This window comes from Aedes albopictus, chromosome 1 (genome assembly GCF_035046485.1).
Source record: "Aedes albopictus strain Foshan chromosome 1, AalbF5, whole genome shotgun sequence".
Taxonomy (NCBI): Eukaryota; Metazoa; Arthropoda; class Insecta; order Diptera; family Culicidae; genus Aedes; species Aedes albopictus.
This window is the reverse complement of record NC_085136.1, coordinates 152,150,880-152,175,932: the sequence shown is the minus strand read 5'-3', so window position 1 is coordinate 152,175,932 and position 25,053 is coordinate 152,150,880. Positions and strand designations below refer to the sequence as shown.

The 25,053-nt window shown below is 38.0% G+C and overlaps 2 protein-coding genes across 4 annotated transcripts in view; one reads left to right on the top strand and one right to left on the bottom strand.

The window, feature by feature from the left end:
* The window catches only part of LOC109412949 (serine/threonine-protein kinase S6KL), a 102,325-nt gene that overhangs the window by 51,023 nt on the left and 26,249 nt on the right, over nt 1–25,053 (bottom strand). The gene's annotated exons all lie outside the window — the stretch shown is intronic.
* Nucleotides 1,389–23,909, top strand: LOC109412950 (brain acid soluble protein 1). 3 transcript variants are annotated; one of them, XM_019686608.3, is made up of 3 exons: nt 1,389–1,540; nt 1,805–1,920; nt 22,015–23,909. In XM_019686608.3, the coding sequence occupies exon 3, from the start codon at nt 22,016–22,018 to the stop codon at nt 22,826–22,828; it is 813 nt and encodes a 270-aa protein (XP_019542153.3). In that variant the 5' UTR covers nt 1,389–1,540; nt 1,805–1,920; nt 22,015; the 3' UTR covers nt 22,829–23,909. The 3 variants fall into 3 exon arrangements, with proteins under 3 accessions (XP_019542153.3, XP_062701584.1, XP_062701583.1); XM_062845600.1 differs by lacking the exon at nt 1,389–1,540 and adding an exon at nt 1,541–1,673; XM_062845599.1 differs by lacking the exon at nt 1,389–1,540 and having other exon boundaries at nt 1,547–1,920.

The window sequence follows — 25,053 nt, the reverse complement described above, 5'->3', positions numbered from 1 at the left end:
TTCAAGATCTACCAAACCGAACCCTAGTGACATCCGGTTTGTCAAGTTGGGGTAATGTGTTTTGGTAATAAGGATTCACGATACAAAGTCCTTGTTACTGGTGACAGTTTCTAAAATTGCATTTATTCTGCCTTGCTGATAGTTAAAGAATCGGACTTTGCCCACCCGAGACTACACTTGATGTTAGGAAAACAAACATGCTTCACGTATCCAATTGCGTACTAACCTATCAAGGACTTGTTAAGTTCTAGTAATCCAAGGACTCACGTGCATTCTTATTGCAGGACACATTCTCTAATTTGACAGAGTTTTGCAACTAGCCTAAAGTCCCGGGTTTTTCTATGTTGTCCTGGGACTAAACTAGAAGCAGGACATGGATGGGGCTAGAGTTCCGATGCATGGATAAATATCAGTACCACCGTTTTGTTTTTCTCAGAATTCGAATGGATTGTGTTTGATTAGGGGCGCTCTTCCACTGGGATTTAAATCTCTATGATAACGGGACCTTTTCATCGTAATCGTTTTCTTGCACCTCTGGGATAACAAAACAGGAACTGTACAGAAATCGATGCTTCATTGCCTCTCAATGACAATGGAGTAGTACGACATGCACTAAATACTAAGGATACGGGTAATGCCACAAAAGATCAAAATACTGGTCGCAGTGGCTCACCCGAACAGAAAAAAAAATGTTCTGATATCTAGATCGTGCTTCAAAAAATATTAAGTAGAACAGTTTTTGAGTTTTTCCTGAAAATCAAGCTCTACAGTTTTAAAAATATAAAATTTACTAAAATTAAAATATTTTGCGTTAAAGTCAACGAATTTTCAATCTTATTGCATAAATAGAAAGCTGAATATAATATGTTTAGATCATCTGTACACAATTTTCGCAACAAATTAGTGGGATTCGAGATACTGGTGATTATATTGACCATCTCCTTAAATTTCAGCAAAATTTCCAAAATATAATAAAAATTTGTATTTTACAGTCAGGAAATATCAATTTAAAAAAATCTTTCTCTACGTACATTAGAAACAATTGATGTTAGGCAGTTACAGTAAAAATTTATTTCATACAGTATTTTTTTTCCTTCACGTTTTCGAACTCAGGGCATGATTCTACACTAAAAATGATCATCAGCTTACCGAGTTCAAAAATGCTGTAAACTAGTGTTATCAATTTCCCTTAAATTATCACGCGCCCAATCACAGGCTACGTTGGCAAAATTTAAAGAGATCGACATGTAAAGCAAATTTTGAGTAATTTCAGGAATGCAGTAATGGCGCATTCTGATCACCTTCCCCTATACTCCATCGAGAGCGAAGAAGACCAGCATCAACCAACCTCCCACATTGGACGTACCGCCGCCGCCGCCGCTGCCATAGGTAGAAGAGTTTGCCTCGCTCAGCTCGGAGTAGTATAGTAGGTACATGCAGTTCTTCGGTTCTTGGGCAAAGAGCAGGTCGAGCCTATATAAGCAGCTGCCGACAACGTAGCTCGCGTCAAATTCTTACTCGTTATCACAGTGAATAGAAGGTGATTATTGTTCGTTCGTTCGTTCGTTCTAAGACCGCTTCAATTGTTGGCTCTTCCGAGTGCAAAGCACCCTTTAATATTTTATTGAATTGTGTTTCAACCGAGAACATAAATTTGGTGTAGGATTTGTTCGGTGCTGTGCTTTGTGTGATTTGATTGTTCAGCTCTAGCGAAAGTTTTCAAGTGCATGGATGGTGGAATACTAATGAATTTCGTTTTCTTTTTACCGACTGGTGTGAATTGATTTGCCGGCAAACTTTGCAGACAAGCTCCATACCGAACAGGATAATCAGCTGGGATTTAGAAGAGAATCTACGAATTGTGTGACATTTATTGTTAAAGACCGCCGTTACGTAAAAGCGCTGAGAGGATTAAACCAGGTGAGAATTAAAAAAAAAACTGTATTCAACCGCGATTCTCGTGTAAATTTGTGCATTGAAAGTGATATGCTGTATTCTTTTGATCCTGATGCCGTGAAAAATGTACAGCATTATATGTGAACGAAATGAATAATCAATATCATCAGTGTTCAATTCATTGTTACATTTACTCGTAAAGTTCAGCTTAAAATGATGATTTTTTTGTTATTGTAACGTCCAGTAAGTAAGAAACAATTGTCTCAATAGTCAGCAGGTTTTATAAGGAAAAATGGCAGACTGCTCTATAGATCCCAAGAATAGATATCTAATTGTTATTGTGTTTGCTTTAAATTTCATCCATGAGTTTAGGATTTCTAAAACTAAAATGTCAATTGCCTGGATTCCAAATATTTAAAGAACTCTGAGATGTCGCATAAGTTCACCCAAATTGTTTGCATTTCCAATCTGCAGCGCTATGAGCAATTCGATTCAGTTATGTATAAACTAAGAGCTTCCTCTGCCAATGACCATTTTGCATGTGTACATACATATATCGTGTGGCAGATGCGAAGATACTCTAAGCCCAAGGAAGTCAAGAAGATTCTTTGTGCTCAAGATGTTCACGAACATTTCCATTACTAAAAGTGTCTGGAATCAAACCAGTCATCCTCAGAATGACCATTAGGCTGCGGCTTATATTTCAAAAGTTGTTGAAACCTAAAATTCGTAAGCTCTTTTGGATTCAAACGACGTAAAATGAGAAACCTCTGAGTTTGAGTCAAAAATATTGAGATTAAGAGGTGGCGCAGCCGCCTCAATGTTGAATTTTCGAGTAAATAAAAGGTGTTTTCACTTTAAGTATCATAACTTTTTCAATTTTCAACCGATTTTCAATCTTTTTTATGAATCTCTCGCCAATTAAATTTCGAATAAACCTGTAGAACATTATGTTTTTCCAAAGTTATGCAAAATATGAGTTTTTAAAGATTTAATTTTTTTTTTCTTCTTTTTGCAAAAACTTTAGGACCCGGTAATTTTTTAACCGTTTGACCGACTTCAAATCTTTTGGCGTGCTGTTGTAGATATTTCTGTTGCCTATCTTTGTTCTGAACAAACTTTTCGTCAAAGTATTCATTTTTATTATACTTTCCACCAAAAACTGCCAAAACATGCTTTAAAACTTGATTTTTTTTTCATGTAAAATTGGAGTATAGGACGTTTTTTTGTAAGTTTTAACACCAAACCAGAAACTAAGCATCATATTTAGGAATATGGAACACAGTGAAGGACTTTTTTCAAAAAAAATCGCATTTTGAATATGAAAATATTTTTTAATTCAGAACACTCTAAATAAAACTGGTTGTTGCTACTTAGCCAATGTCTTCAATGCATATTCGCGATGTATGGAAGACAAGGCGGAAAAATTGGACTAATTAATTCTCATTTCCCATAGGTTCTTCATATAATAAATCGTTTGTGCGTTTACTCGAGGGAACGAAGCATATGTACCTGAAAGAATGTGTAGCATGAATGCCTAGATGGAAAAGCCGTATTGCATTGACAGTAATGTTACATACTCATTCAAGAGAGATGCTGCACAATCAAGATCATCCGTTTGAATCACATTGCATGAATGAACGCACAAAGTAGCATCCATTCTCATAAGATTATGTTTCAATTCATACTAGAAATGAGAAGAATTTTGCATAAAAAGCAAGCTCCAGTTGATTCAATTTCATGCTGCTGCAATTGTCGTAATTATCATTTGTGAATGTTTTGTACTCAACGCATGAAAAAAAACCAGAAACTTGACAACATTCATACTTATGCCATCCCAAGGAACAATTCAAAATCATAAATAAGCATGCATGTAGAATTATTGCTGGTTTATAACATTCTCAGCTGAACAAAACCAAGTGCTGAATAATAAGCTGAAATTATGCTATTTACATTATTAATAAGCCAAAATGCAACATTTGGCACGTATGTGAACAGCAATTTAATTACAAGCTTTACAAGCGTCAGCAATTTTCGTTTGTTCGATTTGCCCTTACTAGCTTTAATATAAGTTGAAGAAGAAAATTTTCTACTGTGCAAGTCTTATGTTCCAAACTTTCCGATAGCTGATTATTGTGGTTTAAATAAGTTGAACAAATGCTTTTGGTGTTCAATACTTCAGCTATTGTGGATACGTTCAATACTGGTTTAACAGTAAGCTATATAAATAAATTAATGTTTTATTTGTTCGATTATCACTTTTCGATTGAACAACAGGTCAAAGTGATTATAATAAAGCAGTTCCTCATTTTAAAATACGTATTGATGTTTGTTGCACACCAATGCAAAATATTTGAAAAATTTGCTAATTTTCGTAGCAATTTAAAAGTTGTATGTAGTTATCTTCACAACTTTTTTTTGTGAATATTTCCAACCTTCTAAAACCTGAATATTGATCTTTCACAGCTGGGTGAAGATGCGAGCAACTTTCCAATGCCAGGGTGGCGTAGACGGCAAGGCATGCGGCGGGTGATTGGGAGATCACGAGTTCAAATCCCAAGTTGAGAAATTTTTAGAAGAGCTTGTGTGTTATAAATGCGTTTAGATGAGACAAATAAACATGATTGAAGTATAAATGCACCTCGCACTTCAATTTGTTTTTGTTTTCAGCCGGTTATCATAGCTGAATACAAGTTTAATAAAATCTGTATCGCGCTTGGAGAAAAGATTGCTGAATAACTTCTCCACTTTTGTTTGAACAACGCCTGATTACAAGCTGTGATGAAATAATGTTAAACTGTAATTCAATCAAATGTGGAATAAAAATGTGATTGCAATGTTGATTAAATAAGTGATTGTTGCTCGGGATGTTTTTGGAAAAAAAAAATCTCATGGACGTTTTGGAAGAGCCGAAATTCCAGGAAGTTTTGTGTGGAGTATAGAATTAAGCTTAAGTTAAAATGCAAATAGTTAAGAATTAAAAAAGGTAGATTGGTGGAGATTCCTAACTGCGTCCATTTTAGGATATGGACGCAGCAAGGGACGCAGTTAAGTTCTCGAGGAGTCTCAAAGAACACTCAAACTCTTCCAAAGAATGCATTGGTGAATCTCAAAGTACACTCAAACTCTTCCAAAGAATGCACTGGTGAAATTTTCGCAAACATTTCTGGTGTGTTCCATAAACAACACTCTTTTAGCTTTTCATAGTAACATTTCCGACAGATAGTTAGGCTGATACATATTTTATTTTGACTGCCCCCCCCCCTCCCCCCCCCCCCTTCAAAAATGTTTGGCTAGGACTTGGAGGCAGATAAAAAAAATTATCAAAATTTCGGGTCTTGCCCAAAATTCTTTAACAAATCCGATGAGTTTTTAATATTTTTCAAATTAAATGCTTTATTATTTTTAACACCCCCCCCCCCTCCCAACGTTCCACGACCAGTCAAAGAGTGGTGGGACAAAAAGTGAAATAAATATTTGTAACGGCCTTATTATGTGTTTCAAGGAAAATTATCGAACATGATAAGATGTACTGGTGACCCTCTCTGAGCAATTTTATAAATTGTTGTGCGATAATCTACAGCACAACGCGCAATATAGAAAAAATACTGGCTAAAAATCTTATTATATTTTGAGATTTCAACAAATTATCTCAAGAAATTCGAAGAGTTTCATGAATAAAGTTTTTAAATTTCAGATAACATTCTATAAAAATTGTAACGCAATCAAAATGGTGTTTTTGTCTGTAACGAAAAATATTATCAAAAAAAAACATCATATTCTAATATTCTTCAAACATAGACATTATGCCGATGCGATTCGTGAATACAGAAATTCAAAAAGAATGACTGGCAAGAATGGAAAATGATAAAGATTGCATGTGAGCAGACACAAATCAAAGCAAACCTACTCGCGAACAATAGGGGGCCGAGAATAGAGGCTTGCAGCAAAAACCTAACCCCATCGAATTCTCATACGATTTGTAAACATTGGCCTCAATTTTTGTTTGAGGGCAAGGACGGCTTTATTGGCCGACGCCGAAGGAAAGAAAGAGAAACAGACAATGCTGACGTCACTGTGCAAGCGCTCATACTTGCACTTCTTTATTCGTGAGTATACGAAGCTGACAAGCACTCGCCTGTGATTCACGAAGCTTCTCTCTCTGGGGTTTTCACATTTCGACGAAAAACGCATTTTCACAACTCACGCTAACGCCGCTCAGCACTAAAGTGCATAATTTCCAGACTACACCAAAAATGTGTAACCCTTGCACATTTACAAAATCAGCTCCAGTGTCCGCAAAATCGTTAAATTCGCAAAAAAAATTTGTACGCCAATCTAGCTAGGTTTACTAGTGACCTTGGAAAACAAAAAAAAAAAACAACATTTGTCATCTAGACGAGTGTACGAGCTGTTTTTTGAGAATGTGTAACTGTCACTCATTTTTGTGTGGTCTGGAAATTATGCACTTATGAGTAGGTCTTACACATTTTAGTGCTGAGCAGTTTTAGCGTGCTGGTAGTGCTGTTTTTCAGGAGCAATGAAGCATAAAGTATTAGTTTATGATGGATAATCACTGGATTTGATATTATAAACACACTAAAACGCACTTCCCGGACTTAAGCCTGGAACACATAGCGTCCGTTCCGTCGAGGTTTGCGTTTTTTTGACAGTTTTCCCATGGGAAATGTGTCAAACTACTGTCACGCACATGCAAACGTATGCATTGTGTGGGGCACTTTACACTATTTCTTCACGAATAAAAACTCATGAGTGTTTTTGTTTTCGTTTTGCTTCTTCTCGGAATCGTGAGTAAGCCTTGTGTTGGCTTTTCACTCGCGAGATGATGAGAAAAATTCCATCACTGATGACTGGAGGATTTTTTGATAGTACTCTTGCAAGTATTCTACAGTGGCAGTGGTGACCCAATTTTGACTATCCCCAATTTTGTCAGCTTTTTAACCGGGTTGTTCCACTCTATTTTTGTTCAAGAAAAGTGCAACATACAATCAGTGTTACCATTTTATACCAAACAATATAAAGGTTGATTTCAGTTTAAATCTTACATTGTCACTCTCAAATTGAAAATTATCAAATATGCCCCTTTTTCATGATCAACACTTTCACGAGATCTAATGTGATGTAAGCGTTTTGCACCAATATGGTGAATATTTTGGCTGGAGCATAAATTTATGCTCCACGTAAGGAGGCACAATCCAACTTGTCAAACTCCATAGTGAAAAAATAGGATGTCGTCCCCTTGGGTGTACGGGACCATTTTGTCTATTTTAATCTGAGCATATCCACAAATTCTCTAGATTTCAAGCCTTCATAAACTTTTTTAAGATTATTTTGACGATGATTAGAAATCATACTATAAATCGGAGAAAATTGGGACGATTTTAAAACTTCATACATTTAGTAGGATGCAAAATTGGTGAAAAACTTTAAACTTCATTTACTTAAAAGTGGGTTTTTGTCACTTACACTCCTTTACTTCTAACCCCCTAATTTATTAATCGAAAGCAATTAATGCCGGTTGGCCATTTTACAATCGTGTATCGTGTGGCAGGCATGATTATACACTATGCAAAATAATGTCATTTGAAAACAACAAACAAATTTCGTAAAGTAATATATTTCTGATCCTCCAGCCCTAACCGTATCCAACCTACCCATAGATTCCTCCGGGGATTTTCCAGAGATTTCTCCTGGGATTTCGGCTCCAGGTATTTTTGCTGGGATTGTTTTTAGAAATTCATGCTAGAGTCCTGCGAGCAGTTCTTGTTAGGATTCCTCTGGAAATTTCTCGAGAGATTTTTTCCAGGGGATGCTTAAAAATTTCCTCATGGGACCCATCTAGGAATTCCTCTGGTTGTGCTACTTTTCATTGAATGTCCTTTCCCAAAACACCAATTCACCGAATACCGTTTTTTTGCGAATGGCATTTTTGATCCTCTGTTATAAGGGTGCCAAATCACTTGGACAGTGCCTGCTATTTTAGGCTCTTTTCCGTGGCTTGAAAGTATACGTATCTCATCGTTTGTACCCGATGAGATACGTATTACTGCATTAAGTGAATTAATTCAAAATTAATTGAGTTGTACAAAAAAAAGTGCCCAAAATAGATGACCTGCCGAAATGGTCGTTTTATGTGAGGCCGAATAACTCTTTAAAGATCATATTGCCTTGAACAACGATCATTTTATGGAAAGAGATCACCGAGTAAGAAATTAATGTAGGGTTGAAATCTACTTTGTCATATACGTCAATTCCCGTTGTTCAATTTCATTCCTCTTACGAGCTGAAAATGTTTCTCGTTTTGCGTACGATGAAGGCAATCACACTAAAGCAGCAACTAGCAGCAACTCTTTATCGCCGTTAAATGTTCACTTCACCAGATTCACTTGATGAACCAACTTCCAATTTACACATCACAGAAGCTCTGTGGCACGTCAAACTTAGATTTCACTGCTGCAGAATGCATCATCAGCTATTCAAATAATCGCCTTTTCCCGTCAGTAAAATGTTTGTAAACAGTTGTTTTCGGCTAAGGAAGATGAAAGCAAGAGTGTGCGTGGATTTTCTGCAAACGAAACATTGTATTTCACAAACATAGAGACAGATTTCTTAGTTGCACTGTGACGGCGTATTATGATCTGGTGGGAAAAATATTAACTGAAATATTTTGGTCGTTATTCCAAATCAACATCCAGCTCAATTTGAAAGCTTTCGGCTCAAAAGTGCTTTGAACACACGATTTGATTTGGATTGCGAAGAAGTTGGCCGACTTTTCGAATAAACACCTACAGTCAAATCATAATTTTTGACCTTCCTATGCACCATAGTGCCACGTACGTAGAAGATTTGCCGGGAATTCAGTTCAGTTTGTACCTGAAATAGACGTGGATTAAACGGAAACAGAATTCGAGGAGCCATAGTTCAATCTTATTGTTTTAATGAAATTATAGCTCTTTCACAATATGTTTTAACATATAATGCAAGCTAATTTATAAATTAGTTATTGATACCAAATTACCCGAAACATTAGACGAGGCACGCTATGTCCAAAGGAAAGTATTTTGAAAATTGAATGTACCTCAAAGTTTATTCTTTAGAACCGTATTTTTGGACCTCTTTTAGATTCAGAATATATGAAATTGATCTCAAAGTGATTTTTTCGACATTATGGGAAAAAAGGAAAATAAATCAAAAATAAAAATAAAAAACCCAAGATGAAATATTTTAAACCGCACAGATTCTGAAGCAAGAGCTCCAAATCTTCGATCCTAGCGAACAATATTTGGGAAACATTCACTTTTATACTTCCCTTTGGACATAGCGTGCGAGGTGCAAGATTAAAATCTTTTTCAATGACGTTTTGTTTTGAGCGAGTTTTAGAAGAAACTTTCGAGTTATAACAGTTCAAATGAGCCAACCGAGGGGTCCGCAAAAATGGTTGTGGATCTAACTAACGAGGGTCCATAGTTTGAGTAACCAAATACATTTTCCTTACTTTTTTGGCAAGCACTTTCAAAATCGCCACCTTGAGCATTTTCAAAGTCAAGGTGTAAATAGTGGGCTGGTCTCAGCGAGTGTAACTCAATTGTAATGTTCAAGAAAAAGAAGAAGAAAAAGAAGAGCAATGGAAATTATAGTTTCTTAACGCCGCATTGTATAGTTGCAAAAAATAAACTACATGTATCACGAGAAACGCCGGTACACAACAGGTACGACAACGTCCGCCATAAACATGACCCCTTTGCTAACCGTTTGACCTGCGATAGAGGTGCAGCAGCAGCAGTCTAATCTGCTGACCTATGATTCATCAAATTACCATACGCATGCGATCGATTGCAACCCGGAGGGAAACCACCCACCAGCATCCGTTCGTTCGTTTGGCGCAGTAGTAAGCACCTAAGTATTAGGCATTTCCAACGGGTAGGAAGAAAACACGCCACGCCACGCGCACATAATGCGCAGATTGTACCTATAGTTTCATCCGGCGCGCGGTCCAGGGCGGCGGCGTGGCGGCCAATCAGTAAGCCGGCTAGAATTTGCAATGCTAAGCACGCGTGAGCGTTGGGTTTGATATGCCAGAACTTTGCTGTTGCTGCTGCTGCTGCTGCTACTGCAGCACACCTCGAACCGACTGCCGACGACGACAGTGTAGTAGCAACGAGTTACGAGTTCTTGGTTGACATAGCCAATGTTTCTCAGATGAATCACTTCGATAGAGCGGAACACAGCGAAATCAGCCACTGACGGGGACTGACTGGGCAAGAATTTATGGAGTCGATCGCATCGGGTCAAGTGGCGGTGGACCTACCAAGGCGAGTAGGAGCTATGGTATTTTAGACTTTATGCAAATGGTTTCAATTTTAATTAACATTAGTTGGCGAACGACTCATCTCAAAGAAGCGGTGAACGAATTCATTAGAAGTGCAACGGATCAACCGATACAAGTTTCTTGTACCGACTTTTCGAACCCTCTAAGCAGAATACCCTCTTCGAATGAGTGTAATCAGTTCCGTACCTTTTAATTCCGCCCTATGTTGCTTATCCTTTGACAGATACGCGTATATCGACTACCACTTGTAATCTTCCTCAGTGTCAGTTATCCACTGGATAACTGACACTGAGAAAGATTACAAGTGGTAGTCGAAATACGCATCTGTCAAAGGATACGCAACATAGGGCGAAATTAAAAGGTACGAAACTGATTACACTCATTCGAAGATTCAAGTTTGCCTAAAATCGATGGTGCTCTAGCTAGAGCAACCATTAGAAGTAGAGGGTTAAATATATTTTAAAGAGCAGCGGTCGCAGATTGCGTCCCAGTTTGGGGGTCATCCCTGGACAGTGTTCCCGAGGAGCTTTTGCTCGCTTTCGATACCTCAACGTCAAGAATGTTGGCATTAGAATAGTATAAGAACATGTTCCCTGAAATTCGGTTTTTCCGAAACCCATGGTAACCGGAGCAGTCCATTCGCATTATAGGGTATCGGGATGCTTCGTTGGCATAGTCCCCTCGTTCGGCCTATCTCAATGTAAACCAAAAACTCAAACAAACACGCATAACTGGATATCGGAAAAGCTATGCGCCAAACAACTGTAACATTTCGTTTCAATTTTAGCAGTTTGGAACATTAAAAATGAATGAAAATGTCACTTTGTTTAGCTTTTGTAGACGCCATGATTCTTCGGCTTAGTGGGTAGTCTATACACATGATCATAAATGGCATGATTCTGGAACATTTCGAATTAACTTTTCAATAATTGAACATTTGATGCGACGGTCAAAGACGCTACTTTGAACTTGTGTATTTGTTTTCAACGAATAATAACTATTTAACAAATTGAATGTGGGCCGAATATTGTGGACATTTTTTTCACTATGTACCCAAATCTTGGCCCATCAGTAAAGTGACTTCAAAAACAGCGATAAAAAGACGTGAACAACATTTCTTGCGTAAGAACCAGAAAGAACGAACAGGAAGAAAGATTTTGTGTGCGGTGACTGTAAAAATATAACACAATAATAGGGTTGCGTTGTTATTGTTACTAAATTAAGACAGAACTTTAGTTAAAGTGATTTAATTATAGTATTTTGAAAATTTTGCTCCGAAAATATAATTTTAAGGTAAGATTGGTGAACAAACAGAGATAATACTTCAGCAGAAATATTGAAAAAAATGAGATAATTAGTGGTTCTAGTGCATGGGTAGCAATAGGCCAACGTTGTATCCACTAATAGGCCAATTTTTGCATACTATCGCATCGAATCTTTTCAACTTAATTAAGTAAAATCTTGAATATTTACGTAAGTTTACATCCAATTGGCTTCTTTAACGGTGTTGAGATAATTCCATATTCTGAATCTGCATGCAAAACTGAGCCGAAATCCAAATTTTCATGAATTTTGGTGCCCGGGAACCTATTTAAAAATCAATTTGAAGTTTGTATGGGAGCGATTTGTCGAATCACCCCTCGTCGCACTTTGTACTGGGCGGAGCTGTCAAGCAGTTGCCCAGCTGTCAAAAGGTGATTTCGATAAATCTCTTCGAAATCGATTTTAGGTACCAAACTAAAGTTCTAAAAATCTGAAAAAAATCATAGTGGTTCAGAAAAAGGTGCTCTTTCGTATAAAATCAAAAAATCAATACATTTTTCTTAATTTAAAAACCCAATTGGTGAAACATGCACTGCCTAGAGCAGTGGTCAACAAACTGCGGCCCGCGGGCCGCATGCGGCCCTCAATCAGGTTTTGTGCGGCCCGCGAACTGATTTTGAAAGGTATAAGAAAGTGGCCCACTCATAGATTTCATAATTAAAATCAGAAATTTCACCATATTTTGAAACTTTCATGAGAATGAAAATTGACTACTAAAATTTTGCCAATATCATGGAAAGCTTTTGAAAAGCAGTAAGATTTTTGAAAGTTTTACGAACTGAAAAGACTACTTAGTAATTTGTTTAATTTAACGAAAACAAAATTAAAATTATTTTCGTTTCGTTTTCAGCGGCGAAAAAAGCCTTGTTTTCGATGTACTTTATATTCATCACTTCTATCAGGAAAAATACAGAAATACAGGCAATACAAAATTTATGCCTACAATTTCTTTTAAAAGGAAGTGCTGTCCGAATTTTCGGAATTTCGCTTAAAACATCAGGGATTGGGCAAGATACTCCTCATTGCCCTAGCTATACTTTTAAGCATTCTTCTTAGAATATCTGTTCTAAATTGGCTACAAAAGTTGCACACATTGCGCAGAAAATAATGTCTGCAGGGGTTTCTTCATTGACTTCCTAAGAAATTACGCAAGGAAAACTTATAAAATAATCAATGATTTCCACAACAGTACCTCCAGGTATTCGGAAATTCCTCAAAATTCACAAGATGTCTCAAAAAACCTTACAGTTCCAAGGGTTCGTTATATTTTCAGGAAATCCCTAAGCTGCAGTAAAAAACTCCATTCGGAAATTTGTCAAAACTGGATCCAGGGATTTTACAAGAATTTTGTCTGTGTTCGTGTCTAGGACTTTCACAATTCTGCACCTCTAATCAGCGCTGTAAGTTTATCCACAATATTCTTGAAGAGATCCATATTGTTCTAGCCAGCGTCGCTATTGCTTATTTTTGTACGACTTTTAAGCAACTAGTTTGAAATAATTTGCTCAACATTATCAATAACAAAAACCTAAATATTACGGTTTTGAAAACTCTGCTTTCAATTCCCTACGGTTTTCAGAAATTTTTCAAATGAAATAAAATCTCCTGATAACTCCAGGTTGTTTAATTATTTGCTCTTTTTCAATATTTTGGTTTTGTATTGAATCTTGAAAAAGTATAAAAATAATCTCTTGAATGACTTGCGGCCCGCAGTCTCTTTTGAAAATTCAATTTTGGCCCGCAAAGACAGTTAGGCTGAGGATCACTGGCCTAGAGTGTGTAATAGGGTGGACATATCATTTCTAGTGCTATTAATTTATGAGTTATGGTCAAAATTGTCAAGGCGGCTTGCAAATTAGGCCAAGGAATGGTACATATACCCTATATTGAAAGAACAAAAGAACAATTTTGATTAAATTAGCAATGAATTGATAGTTTGCAACCATTTTCATAACATGCTCAAATAAATAAACTCTCTCTGCCGAGTTTTCTTGTGATTCGCGATAGTTTTACTAAATTCACAAATTGATTTATTTCATTCCAAGATGATAATATTCACTATTTTCGAAGCGCATTAATTTTATGATTCTGCAACTCCAATATTCACGGTAAATTCGAATGCGCATAAGGCTACCAGCACAATAACTACTAAAATACTACTTTGAAAAATTCGCTTTCTACTTACGAATGATGTATCGTCCTGAACTTTACGTGCCATCAAAGAAGCTTCTCTACATCTTGAGCTGTCATAGTTTTTGTTGAAAAAAAAAACAACAACGATCGAGAATGGGAAATATTTCAACTAGGTTTTAAAACGGGTTTATTGCTACTCCTAATGCGGTTTGCAAAACCTCTCCGAGAGTGGTCCACTTAGCCGGAAGATACTCTTGAAAAGGTTATCAAGAGGTTTTGATGTATAATTCAGTTTTATTGCAAGTTTTATAAAATTAGTCATGAAGATCTTTTGTAGAGCCGAACAAAACTTAAAATGTTACTTGGGATACATTCTACAGATGTAAGCGTTGGCGAAGAGCTACGTGTATTGGCCGTCGGTAGATTAGGAGATTGCTGAGTACGAGAAGGTGTGCAAATACTGAGCTTTCGTAGCAATGAGTCCACCGAAAGAAGCATTGCTTCCGTGGACACGACCAGCGGACTCATTGAAGCGGGCTCATGTGTATCTCGCCGGTCCCATTGACGAAGTACTTGCTGCCAGTCGATGCGCATTCGAAGAAGCCGGAAGTGGTTCCATCTCAACGGTTCACTTTCACAGCTACGAACAGCATCCTGGGAAGCCTCGGAATGCCTGAAACGCTCATCAGCGACAACGGGGTGCAGTTCACGAGCAGCGCACATTCCTGAGGGCAATCAAGAGGATCCAGGAGGGGAAGGTCGGCGATGGAAAAGCGTTGGAATCGACAGATCAACGAGGGCAAATAACCTTTCGAAGCAATGTTCGGCCGGCGCATCAGGACAAGTCTGGACCTGCTACGCCCTCCACCAGAGCGCCCACCAAGAGATGAAAAGAAAGAAAACCGAAGAAGCTTATCTGTACACGCAACAACTGGGCACCTGGCACCATATGTGAGAAGATCGTCAAGGTGATGTAGGTACACCGTCTGGTTTGAGGATCAGCGGGTAGATCGAGCACATGTCAACCAAATACACAGTCGTGGCGGTACAACACCAGGTAGCAGCAAGCCACAGCAGCACCGCCTTAAGATGTTCTGTTGGATGCGTGGAGCATTCCAAGAATTGTGCCCCCAGTCCCAAAACCATCCTTATTCCCGACGGACCCGTCAAGCGAGTTCTCGTCGTTGCCACTTATGTCGTCGGTGTCTACGTCCGTTCTCTCGCCATCATGATCATCATCTACATATGTCTGCTAGGCCAGCACCAGCATCAGCAGATAGTGAACCTATTACTCCGGTACAGTTTCCATGAAGGTCTTCCAGTACAGCTTCCACTGAAGGCCTCCACAGTGGTTCAAGCCGTACCTTCCAGCCCAGGACGGGTGCATACATTGAATTTCTGCAAAATTTTTAAGGGGATGTTTGAGAGAAACTTCAGACACGTTTTTCTAGGTTGGTAGCCCTAAATGTCAATTGTAGGAGGCTATTTGACAGCCAGAAGTAATTCCCTCAGGAATTCATCTCGTGTCTTACACAGATTTTCCATTATAATTTCTAAGTGTTTACAAATGGCTACGAATTTCAACTGATTTGTGTGCTTAAATTTATTGGGTTTCCAGCTTGCAGTCTAAAATAAGTTGCGTTGACTGATTTCAGATCATCCCCAACGTTTCGGTCCAGGTATACGACCTTCCTCAGGGGTTAACACAACAAACAACTCAGTTATCGCAAATTATTTGAGATAGGAAGCCGAAAACTCAAGATATTGAATGTTTTCAAAATAATTGATTCTTCGTAAGCTTAGTGCTTACTGAAAGCTAATAAGCTCCAAATATTGTCGATAAACTTAAAACAAATTGACTATTGAATGAAATGAAAGGCGCAATCGAAGTTTTTTTTTTTCGAAAGACAACCCAGATAACCACTAAGCACTGTTCTGAGCATTATAACGGCCATTAAACAGTTTTTCAGTGCTAAGTAGCTCTATATAAGCATTCCTAATGCTTATAGGCACTATAACCAGTAAGAACTAAATTAATCCCTGAAAGCCTATATAAAGCCTACAAGCTGTAAAGAAGCTTGTCAGTGCTGTCACAGGGCTTGGAGCACATGACGTTTATATCAATCAAAATAGATTTCGACCAAAACAGACTCGAGTCGGTCATGATCAATACATTTTAAACATCCATGTCGGACGGGATGGACGAAACGGGAGTATTTTTGTTGTTGGCATGTTTATCGGAATGGTGTTGTTAAATAGATAATGGAATTTGGTTACCTTGATTATTCCATTTTTTTTTCAATCAAGACAAACTCCAGCTCGTTTCCCTCTTCTTGTGAAACGTTTCCCGACCACTTATATAAACATTGCTTCTCCTGCATCAATTCCTGCGTTCGTCACCACCAAGCTTACCACTGAATCATCCTCATCCCATATCATTTTCAACCCTCGAAATGCCCAAACTATTTTGTTTTTCATGGTTTAAATACTAGTTTGATCACACCATTCCCATGGTGCATTGGTGGAGCAGATAAGAAAGGCAACGGACTTGGACTTGATCAGGAACTCGGAGGACAACAGATAGAATCTGGATGAAGTAGCAAAAAAGCAACTTCAATGGAAGCGAAGGAAGTTAGAACAGGAGATAAACAAAATATTTTTTTTTTCTTTTTTCTTTGTCTCACTTTTGACAACTTTCGCTCCAGAGACTTGGTACGATATTTTAAAGTTGGCCGTATATCAGCCGAATAATTCGCCAAAAGTGGCTTTTGAGTAGCTCTATAAGAGGATATAGAACCAATTAGCTCTGTTAGCCAGGTTCTACATTCGACTATAGAGCCGACTTAATGCCATTTTTACGGCTTAATGGTTACTTGGAAAGTATTGTGGAAAGGCGTTGGCTCTGCATTTGAAACAGTGACTCACTACAGGTTTGTAAGGGACAATGACCAGCAATACTCAATAGGTACTGTGGATTTAATGGGTGGTGTCAAATATCGATGTAAATTATACAAAAAAATGTCAATATCACCTTGATATGCTGTTCCTTGGAGACTGCATACTTGTTTTCATAGGTTTTGTGTGAACGAAACATACTTCACAATATAATTTTCCAGCTTTATCAGATATTTTTCATCACAATGTGTGCGCCAATTTTCTCTTTGTGCACTCTCGAAGTTTGATGACAATTCAGTTTACGCTATAAAAGGTGTTAATTTAATCAAACCAATTAACATCACAGATGATTCATACCCACTTTCGTTATGGAGCAACGTGCGACACGTCTTGTAACAACATCAACCGATGATTTTGCGATCCCATTTGTTTGAGGAAGCAATTACGTTTCCAAATGCCTTGATCGATTTGACGATCGATCATGACATTGTGGCAAGCGCTTCACTGTTCCGAAGAATGCAAATAATTGGTGCCGCTCGCACGTGTGAATTGTTTTCATTTATGCTTCTTTAAAGTGCATTTGAGGGAGTACACAGAAGTTCGGTGAAATGTGTTGTTGCTGGCCTTTGTTGCGAAGAGATTCTCTTGTTGCTGAGGCGCTTTTAGGACCGCATTGTATCACACCAAATGGTACATGTTTGGGTTTCATGTTAATTGGAACGCGCGTTTCTTGTTGCGGCCTTTAAGATCGCTTGAATTCTGATGGTTTTATACTCGGATTGAGACGGAGAAAAAGACAGCAAATTGCTTCCTCTTGAGAGGGGGTCAGCCACAAAAAAAAAAAAAATCCGAACCACGCTGTAGAACCACACAGCTGGTCGGGGGGCAGCGGGAATCCTCGGAAGGCTGATCTTTGAATTAATGAACAGTTTAATTTATCTCATCATCCCGCGAGTTTGTTTCACCGTGGAGCCCGGCGGGGCTGATTGGGAGGCAGTGCGCTCCATAGGTGTTCGCGGATCATGATCGCGACCTTGGGCTGGAACGTGGCCGCACAGTGCCAGTCTTCTTCGGTTGTCTGTTTTGTTTGGTAGAGCGCATGTTTTTGCGCATTTTCTCAGGGCTTCGTACGAATAAAACGTTATGGTTGTCGAACGGAGTGTTTATAGTTTCCCTATTGGTGTCATGAAGAAGATCTACGGAACGCTGTGAGTGTCAATGACACCGACAGACAGGTAGCGGCGTTCGGTAGCGATTAAGCTATTTTTTTTACTATCTCAATGTTGCTTTCTTGCTGCCGCGCTGACTGGGCTATACAAATCGATCAGAAGAGTCTACGTGAGCTGGCATATAGGTGCGCCACTTGAGAGTCAGCTGATTGATAGAAGGCTTTGGAAGATCCCATCAATTCGAGTAATACTTGCTTGGCGAGGAGGGAAGGCTATGTTTTGATTATTACTGGTTATTATGAAACCAATCACGTCGGTCTGCGCCGGTTTGAAGGTTCTATCAATTACAGATGCTATCTTTGAATTAGCCGAGAAGTGAAACAGTGTTTCATCATATTCTTCATATGTATTCCTAATGCTAGGAGCTAATTACAATCACTTATTCGTACTGGGCTGAGCTTGGGGCTGAGGCTTCAACTGCTAGATAGATTTTTTTTGCTTTCTGGCATTAATATTGAACTGAGGCGCAGCATACTTCTCTGCATACTGTTTATAAGCTTTAAAAAGTCTTCCAGATTGAGAGTGCATGGAGGCCTGCATTTTAAACCCCGTTCTTCGAAGTTCGGCTTTCACCTTTCAATCAAATCGCATCCGTCCGTCAAGAGGCTCTCGTCCGTCCTTATCACTGCCCATTTCGACACGTGTTATGAAATGCGTTGAGCTTCTGGTAGAACTTGCGTGTTTCTTGAAAGTGGTGAGTCCACTGCTTTTGTTTGTATCGATCAACATTCTGCCAGGTTCCATACTGCAGTGTTACCGTCCACGCTGTGTTCTGCTCCTTCCAAAACTCTGAGCACTCTTCGTCCAACCAACCGTTACATCGACTTCGTTTCACGTTCCTAACTGTGGTTTCGGATGCGCCGTTGAAGGCTAAATACATTGACTGTACTCCCAGCAATCATTCAAAAGTTCACCCTGGACCGTTAACGCTGGGCCGTATTCAATGGCGATATACGGTTGCTTCAGTCACTCTAGATCGTACCAAGGCGACCGCCGATACAGTGTACCAAAGAATTGTCCGTACAGCAAATTTTTTGTCAAAATAATTTTTCATTCAAATGGTTATAACTTTTTTATGCGTCAACCAAAGACGCTGAAATTTTGACCAATCATGAATCATATATTAAAGCTCAATTGGTAAAATTTTGAGCGAGATCGAATAAGTTTTCTGAAAGTTATAGAACTTTTAGTAAAACTTATAAGACCTTTGAACACATTTTTTAAAACATTATATCTCAATATGTACTCGATGAAATTTTTTCAATTTTTTTTTTTGTGTTACATCTTAGACCTAAAGCTTTCATATGCAGCCATGTTTAGGGTTTTATATTCACTACAAAAAATATGAAAAATGTGCGTATGTAGTTGACGATGTTTTAAAATTTACCATATTTTGCACATATAATCTGCCAAACGTTTTCCACCAATAAAAGTGCATTAACTGAACGAAAAATACATAGGACCTACTCTTCATATGTAGTTTAGTAGGTCCTGTATAAAAATATATCATTAAGAGAGTTTAAAAAAGTTGAAAACACTTATTATTGATCAAAATATGATAAATTTCCAAATGACACTCTGAACATATACAGATTTTTCATATTTTTTGCAGTGAATTTAAAACCTTAAACGAAGCTGCATATGAAAGCCTTAGATATAAGCTGTAACACGAAAAATATTGAAAAAGTTTCATCAAGTACATATTGAGATAAAATGTTTTAAAAATGTATTCAAAAGTTTTACAAGTTTTACTAAAAGTTCTATAATTTTCAGAAAACTTACTCGATCTCGCTCAAAATTTTACCAATGGAGCTGTAATATATGGGTTATAATTGGTCAAAATTTCTGCGTTTTTGATTGACGTATAAAAAATTATAATCATTTAAATGAAAAATTATTTTGACCAAAAAATTGCTGTACGGACAATTGTTTGATACACTGTATGTACAATGTTGATGACGGAAAGTTTTGGACACAGCTTGATCTTCACAAGGTAGTGGTGCGATAGGTTGACCACAATAGGCTAGCGTGGGTCATCGGAACCGATTTCTCAGATCACAGCTTTTTTTGGTTTCATTTCGGGTCCTGAGTATCTGTGTAACATTGGAGCACGATCCGTTGCGTCTGCACTTTGCGCAATGCAATCGAAATTTGTATGGGATTATGTAAGGGAAAACATATTTTTATTTTCATTTTTGTCATAAGCTGAAAAAGTGTGTCTGAAACTTTTTAACCAATGGTGAAAAATAATATCCTTGGATGTGCTGAAAAACTTTGTCGAAGACTACAAAGCGATCCGGTGCTTGTAAATAAAGTTATATTCAACGAATCGCATGTATGCGTGTTTAAGTTTTAACACGTAAAGGAATAACAATAGCAAGCAATGCCAACGCTGCAACCTTTTTAATAGACATCAGATCACTTCGTTGTCTTCGACAAAGTTTTTCAAGACACCCTAGGCTATGTTTTCACATTATCGATTACATGGTATTAGAAAAATTCGAGCTTCTCATGAGTAATGCAAAAAGTATATTTTCCCATGAAAAATCCCAAACAAACTACAAAGCGTAGACATAACCGATCGTGCCCAAATTTTACGCAGGTATTTTGATCCTGAAATGGGATCTACAATAGATACTGACGATGATAATGTCGATAAGCGCCGTCAGTAGTCTGCAGGTTTATAGGCTGTGGCCATTTCATTCTTTGGAGGCTGAGAAATCAGCGAGTTGTTCTCATACGTAAGTGCTTCACCGAAAGTGACTTATGTTAACTTTGCCTCAACAAAATACTGTTTTCTTGAGACACTAATGTGCATTACAATTTAAAGTTGAACACATTGCCAGATTCGATCGGTTTTATTTTAAAAAATGCGTTCTCTAATTAAACAATCATTCCCATGGTTGCTCTAGAGCATCATCGATTTTCGACGAACTCGAGACAAACGGAATCAGATGAATATGATGCAATAGTTTTTAGAATATGATTTTATTCTCATTAGGTATACCCAACTCCCAATTACTTGTTTCAGTAGTGGAACTATTGATAAACAATCAAAATACCATTGGTTTACAACTTTTTTTTTCGTTGATTTCGAAAAACATGGCCAATTTGCAATAACTTTTGTTCAAGAACTATCTTCGGAAACGCTTTTTGGCATAAAAATAGTCGTTCAAAATCGTGGGAAGGAAAGGGTTAAAATACTGAACCCTGAATTGAACGTAAAACCTTTATTGTCTTACTTTTTTATATTTTTAGTTATCTCAAAACAGTTCGCTACTATTGATTAGATCTTACAAACACTAAATATGAAATACTTAAAGATGATATTCCATTGGTTGCAAGTGCAATTTTCATCAATGGAACGACGGATTTCTTCTCTCCGTAGAAATTATGTTCCGGAATTTGTCCATACAACTTTGACCCACGATACCAGTAACAGCTTCTTCGAAGAGAAAATTGCTGTTGCAAAGATTAACTGAAGGAGACAAGTATACGAAACCCACTAAATTGGGTGTCTTCTGTTTACGTTGAATCTTATCTGGCATTCTTGCGCCACTTTAGCGCAACGGGAACGGGTTTCCTCTCTGGAGCGCCCTCATTTCATCAGCAGCACATTTCGTCGTTTGCTTAGGCGTAACGAGCATAACTTCTCTAACATTGACATTGCAACACAAGAGGTATGATGGAGGTATGTGCATGACAAGAAAGCCGAGCCGGAATCTTTTTATCACTGAACAAAAGACCACCAGCCTGCATCCCCTGTTCTGAAGAGGATGAGCGGGTCCGACTTTCTCTGTGTAGAAATGAAACAACTCAGGAATACGGGGAATAGTACTGAATCCGACGATGCGTTCACCGTTATGTGCATAATTTAATTTTCTCCTGCTTATTCGACTGCACTCAGATGGCACAAATATGTGAAAAGAAGATTTCATGCTCAAGCAAACGCCTTGACGTATTCTACAATGGCATTGAATAAGATATACCGGAATCGGTAGAATAGAAAGAACGAATAGATAAGCAGACTAATGGAAAGCCTGAAACCTATTCTAACTACAATTCGTTATGTCCGTTCGGTGTAATAAAAATAACAATATTTCTACGCATATCATTTTCAATCACATCGTTTTTAAATAGCTTATCTCTACAAACAAACATATTTAGCAACCTTTCTCCTACTTTCAGAATGAAACTTCAACTAGCATTACTCGTAACACTTTTCGCTGTGGCATACACATCGCCACTGCCACAAGCCGTCGAAGATGTAAAAGTTGCGGAACCTGCCAAAGATGTGGCGGAAGTACCAACGGCGACCGCGACAGTTCCAGAGGAGCAACCTTCGGATGCCAAGGATGTCCCGGTGACTACAGAAGCAGAATCTGAAAGTGCCACAGAAACACCGGCTACAACCGAAGCCGCAGCTGATCCAGTCCCTGAAGTGAAATCCGAAACAGTTGTCGAAGAAGCTAAGAAAGAGGAAACCGTCGCAGTTCCAGAAGTTCAAGCCGGTGCAACCGCCGATGCCGCCGGGGCTTCTGAAGTGGTAGCTGCTGCTGCTGAAACCAAAGATGAAACTCAAGCTCAGGTTGCCGCTGAAGAAGTGAAAGAAGATACCGTGAAACTATCCGATACGGTTGAGCTTGCCGCCGTTGCTTCTGACAATGCTGCACCTGCAGCTCGGTCCAACGATGAGGAAGAGAAGAAGGAAGACGCGGCCGCCACAACTGTTGCGCCAGCAGCTACCGCCGAGGAAGAAAAACCCGTAGAGCAGCCAGAGGAGAAACCAGCATCAGCTTCGGATGATGCTACTGAAGAAGCCAAGCCGGCGCCATCTGAGCCAGTTAAAGAGGTAACCGACGCTGAAGCCCCTGCCGCAACAACCACTGTTGAAACCAAAGTAGAAACCACAACCGGAGCGGCTGCTGCAGCTACTACGAAAAAGGATGACAGCTCAGAAGAAAGCAATGAGAGCGTGGAATCTGAGGAGAAAAAATCTTAAACTTATATGCCCAAGGTGCAAACTTCCGTTTTAAGAAATAGTACGAGTGCCAACCAGAACCTCATCCCTACAATTGTCCTATTTGGTAATTAAAACAATCACATCGATTTGCTCAACTCAAAACCAATCATGAGCCCCCAATAAGTCGCATAATAGGTCCTGATCAAAAACAGAGGAGAAAGAATTTTCACCGCAAAATTGCCTCAAATTCAATTACAACTAGAGACAGGTAAATTCAACATTCATTACAACGATCTTTGTAGATTCTTATCATCGTAGAGTTGTTAGTGTCTATAGAATAATGTTAAGAAAAGTTACAAAAACATTACAATTAGTTTTAAAATTTGAACGACATTTTAGTAATACCATTCAAAATACGAGCATTGAATGTAGACAATTTCCAATAGGTACACCAAATAAATTGTAAGCGCAATGAACCAATATAAATATTTCATAATGTGATAGATGGCTTTTCGACAAACCAACTTGTTTACAAAAAAGAAAGTGAATCAAATTACATTTCAATATGTCCGGGCAACACTTCAGATTGGGAAATTACTGTTTTGTTCGAGAAATTCGTAAGTACGGGTGGAATGTAGCAAAATGTCATTTATTCACTTTCTCTCATTGCATTTTCCAAATTTCCATTGCAAAATATGAAACTTACGGTTCATACAAAACACAAACTAATGTCAAAATTAGTATAATAAAACAAAACTTAACAAATATAAGCACAAATAAAAACGAACCTTAAACTTAGATATTTGAAGGCTTGTGAGTTGGTAGATGAAATGTTAGACATGAATGTCAACAATAAATGCACACAGGACAACCAGATTGCCAACATTTGGAAATAATTTTAAATTGGAGCAACCATTAGGAACCAAACGAAAAGCTACAAATCCCACAGGAAACTCTGCAGTCAGAAAATGCAACGAACAATATTGAACATCCTGCGAGCAAACTTTCAAATTTCTGTGTAGACTGAAAAATTATACGAAACAAAATGTGACGACTGTAAAAGTGACGTGTAACAAAAATTAAACTGAAAAATAATTTATTAAACTTATGTTTAAGTTTAGCAGTTGCTTGTCATCATTGAAAATCCGAAAGCCTTCCTTGTTTTTTTGTTTTCCGGTGTACCCCCAATCAAGTGACATTCCTTAACCAGTCATTATATAGTAATCTATCGTTTTGAAAAGGAGCACGTCTTCAGGTTTCAATTGTTCTTCCTCAACAGAGTAGCTTAGTTGGCAAGGCACTTGTCTAGCGTAGAAGGGTCGTGAGTTCAAATCTCACCTGAGCTGTGGATTTTGCCTTAATTTACCAATAATTTATGATGGATACAAAATCCACAACTCAGGTGGGATTCAAACTTACGACCCTCATACGCTAGACAAGTGCTTTACCAATTAAGCTACTCTGTTGTGGGAGAACAATTGAAACCTGAAATTGAAACCATCATATATAGAGGAGAGTGGGTAGACGTGATCCATTCTTCTTAATTTGCCTGTAACTTTAAGAAAAACACAAAACAACACAGTTAGAAAAGATCACCAACTTCGGTAATCTTTAACCGTTAAGTTTGTTTTACAGCAAAAAATCGGTAAAGGTAGCAACTTTTACCGAAATTCGTTAGAGTTTGACAGATAAACGATAAAATTTTACCGAAATTTGGTAATTTTTTACAGAATTTCGTTAAAAACCCATTACCGAACGCTCAGCGGTTGAGATTTCGGTAAAAATTACCGAACGCGATTAGCTGTGTAGATCCGATTTTCACACAGGATGGTAGGTAAACATCCGTTGCAAGTTTATACACAACAGAAGGACTTTAAATTATTGTTAAAGTTTTCAAAATTGAGTTTTTATTTATGAGTGTTTATAATGTATATTACAAAAATGGGACCCACTTGATCCCCTTTCGAGCACATGATTCATTTAAAAGGAAAATAACTTCAGAGTCTTCATTCATTTTCTTTTCAAGTTGTCTTGTATGCCGTATATGCCTTATTTTGAAAACGGGGAGACTTGATCCCCCTTTTCATAGTATGTACTAAAATAATAATTATCTGACAATTTTATCATTGAATAAGATATGCGAACAGCAAAATATAGCCACCGCATTTTAGATAGAAATTTTACAATTTTCAATGGCAACCTATGGAGCAAATAAAAGTTCATTATGTAAGGAATCGAAAAATGTTTACTTCCGGTGATATTTT

Bases quoted from the DNA above. Each gene is read 5' to 3' on its own strand.
- LOC109412950 (XM_019686608.3), top strand. From the start codon at position 22,016: ATGAAACTTCAACTAGCATTACTCGTAACACTTTTCGCTGTGGCATAC.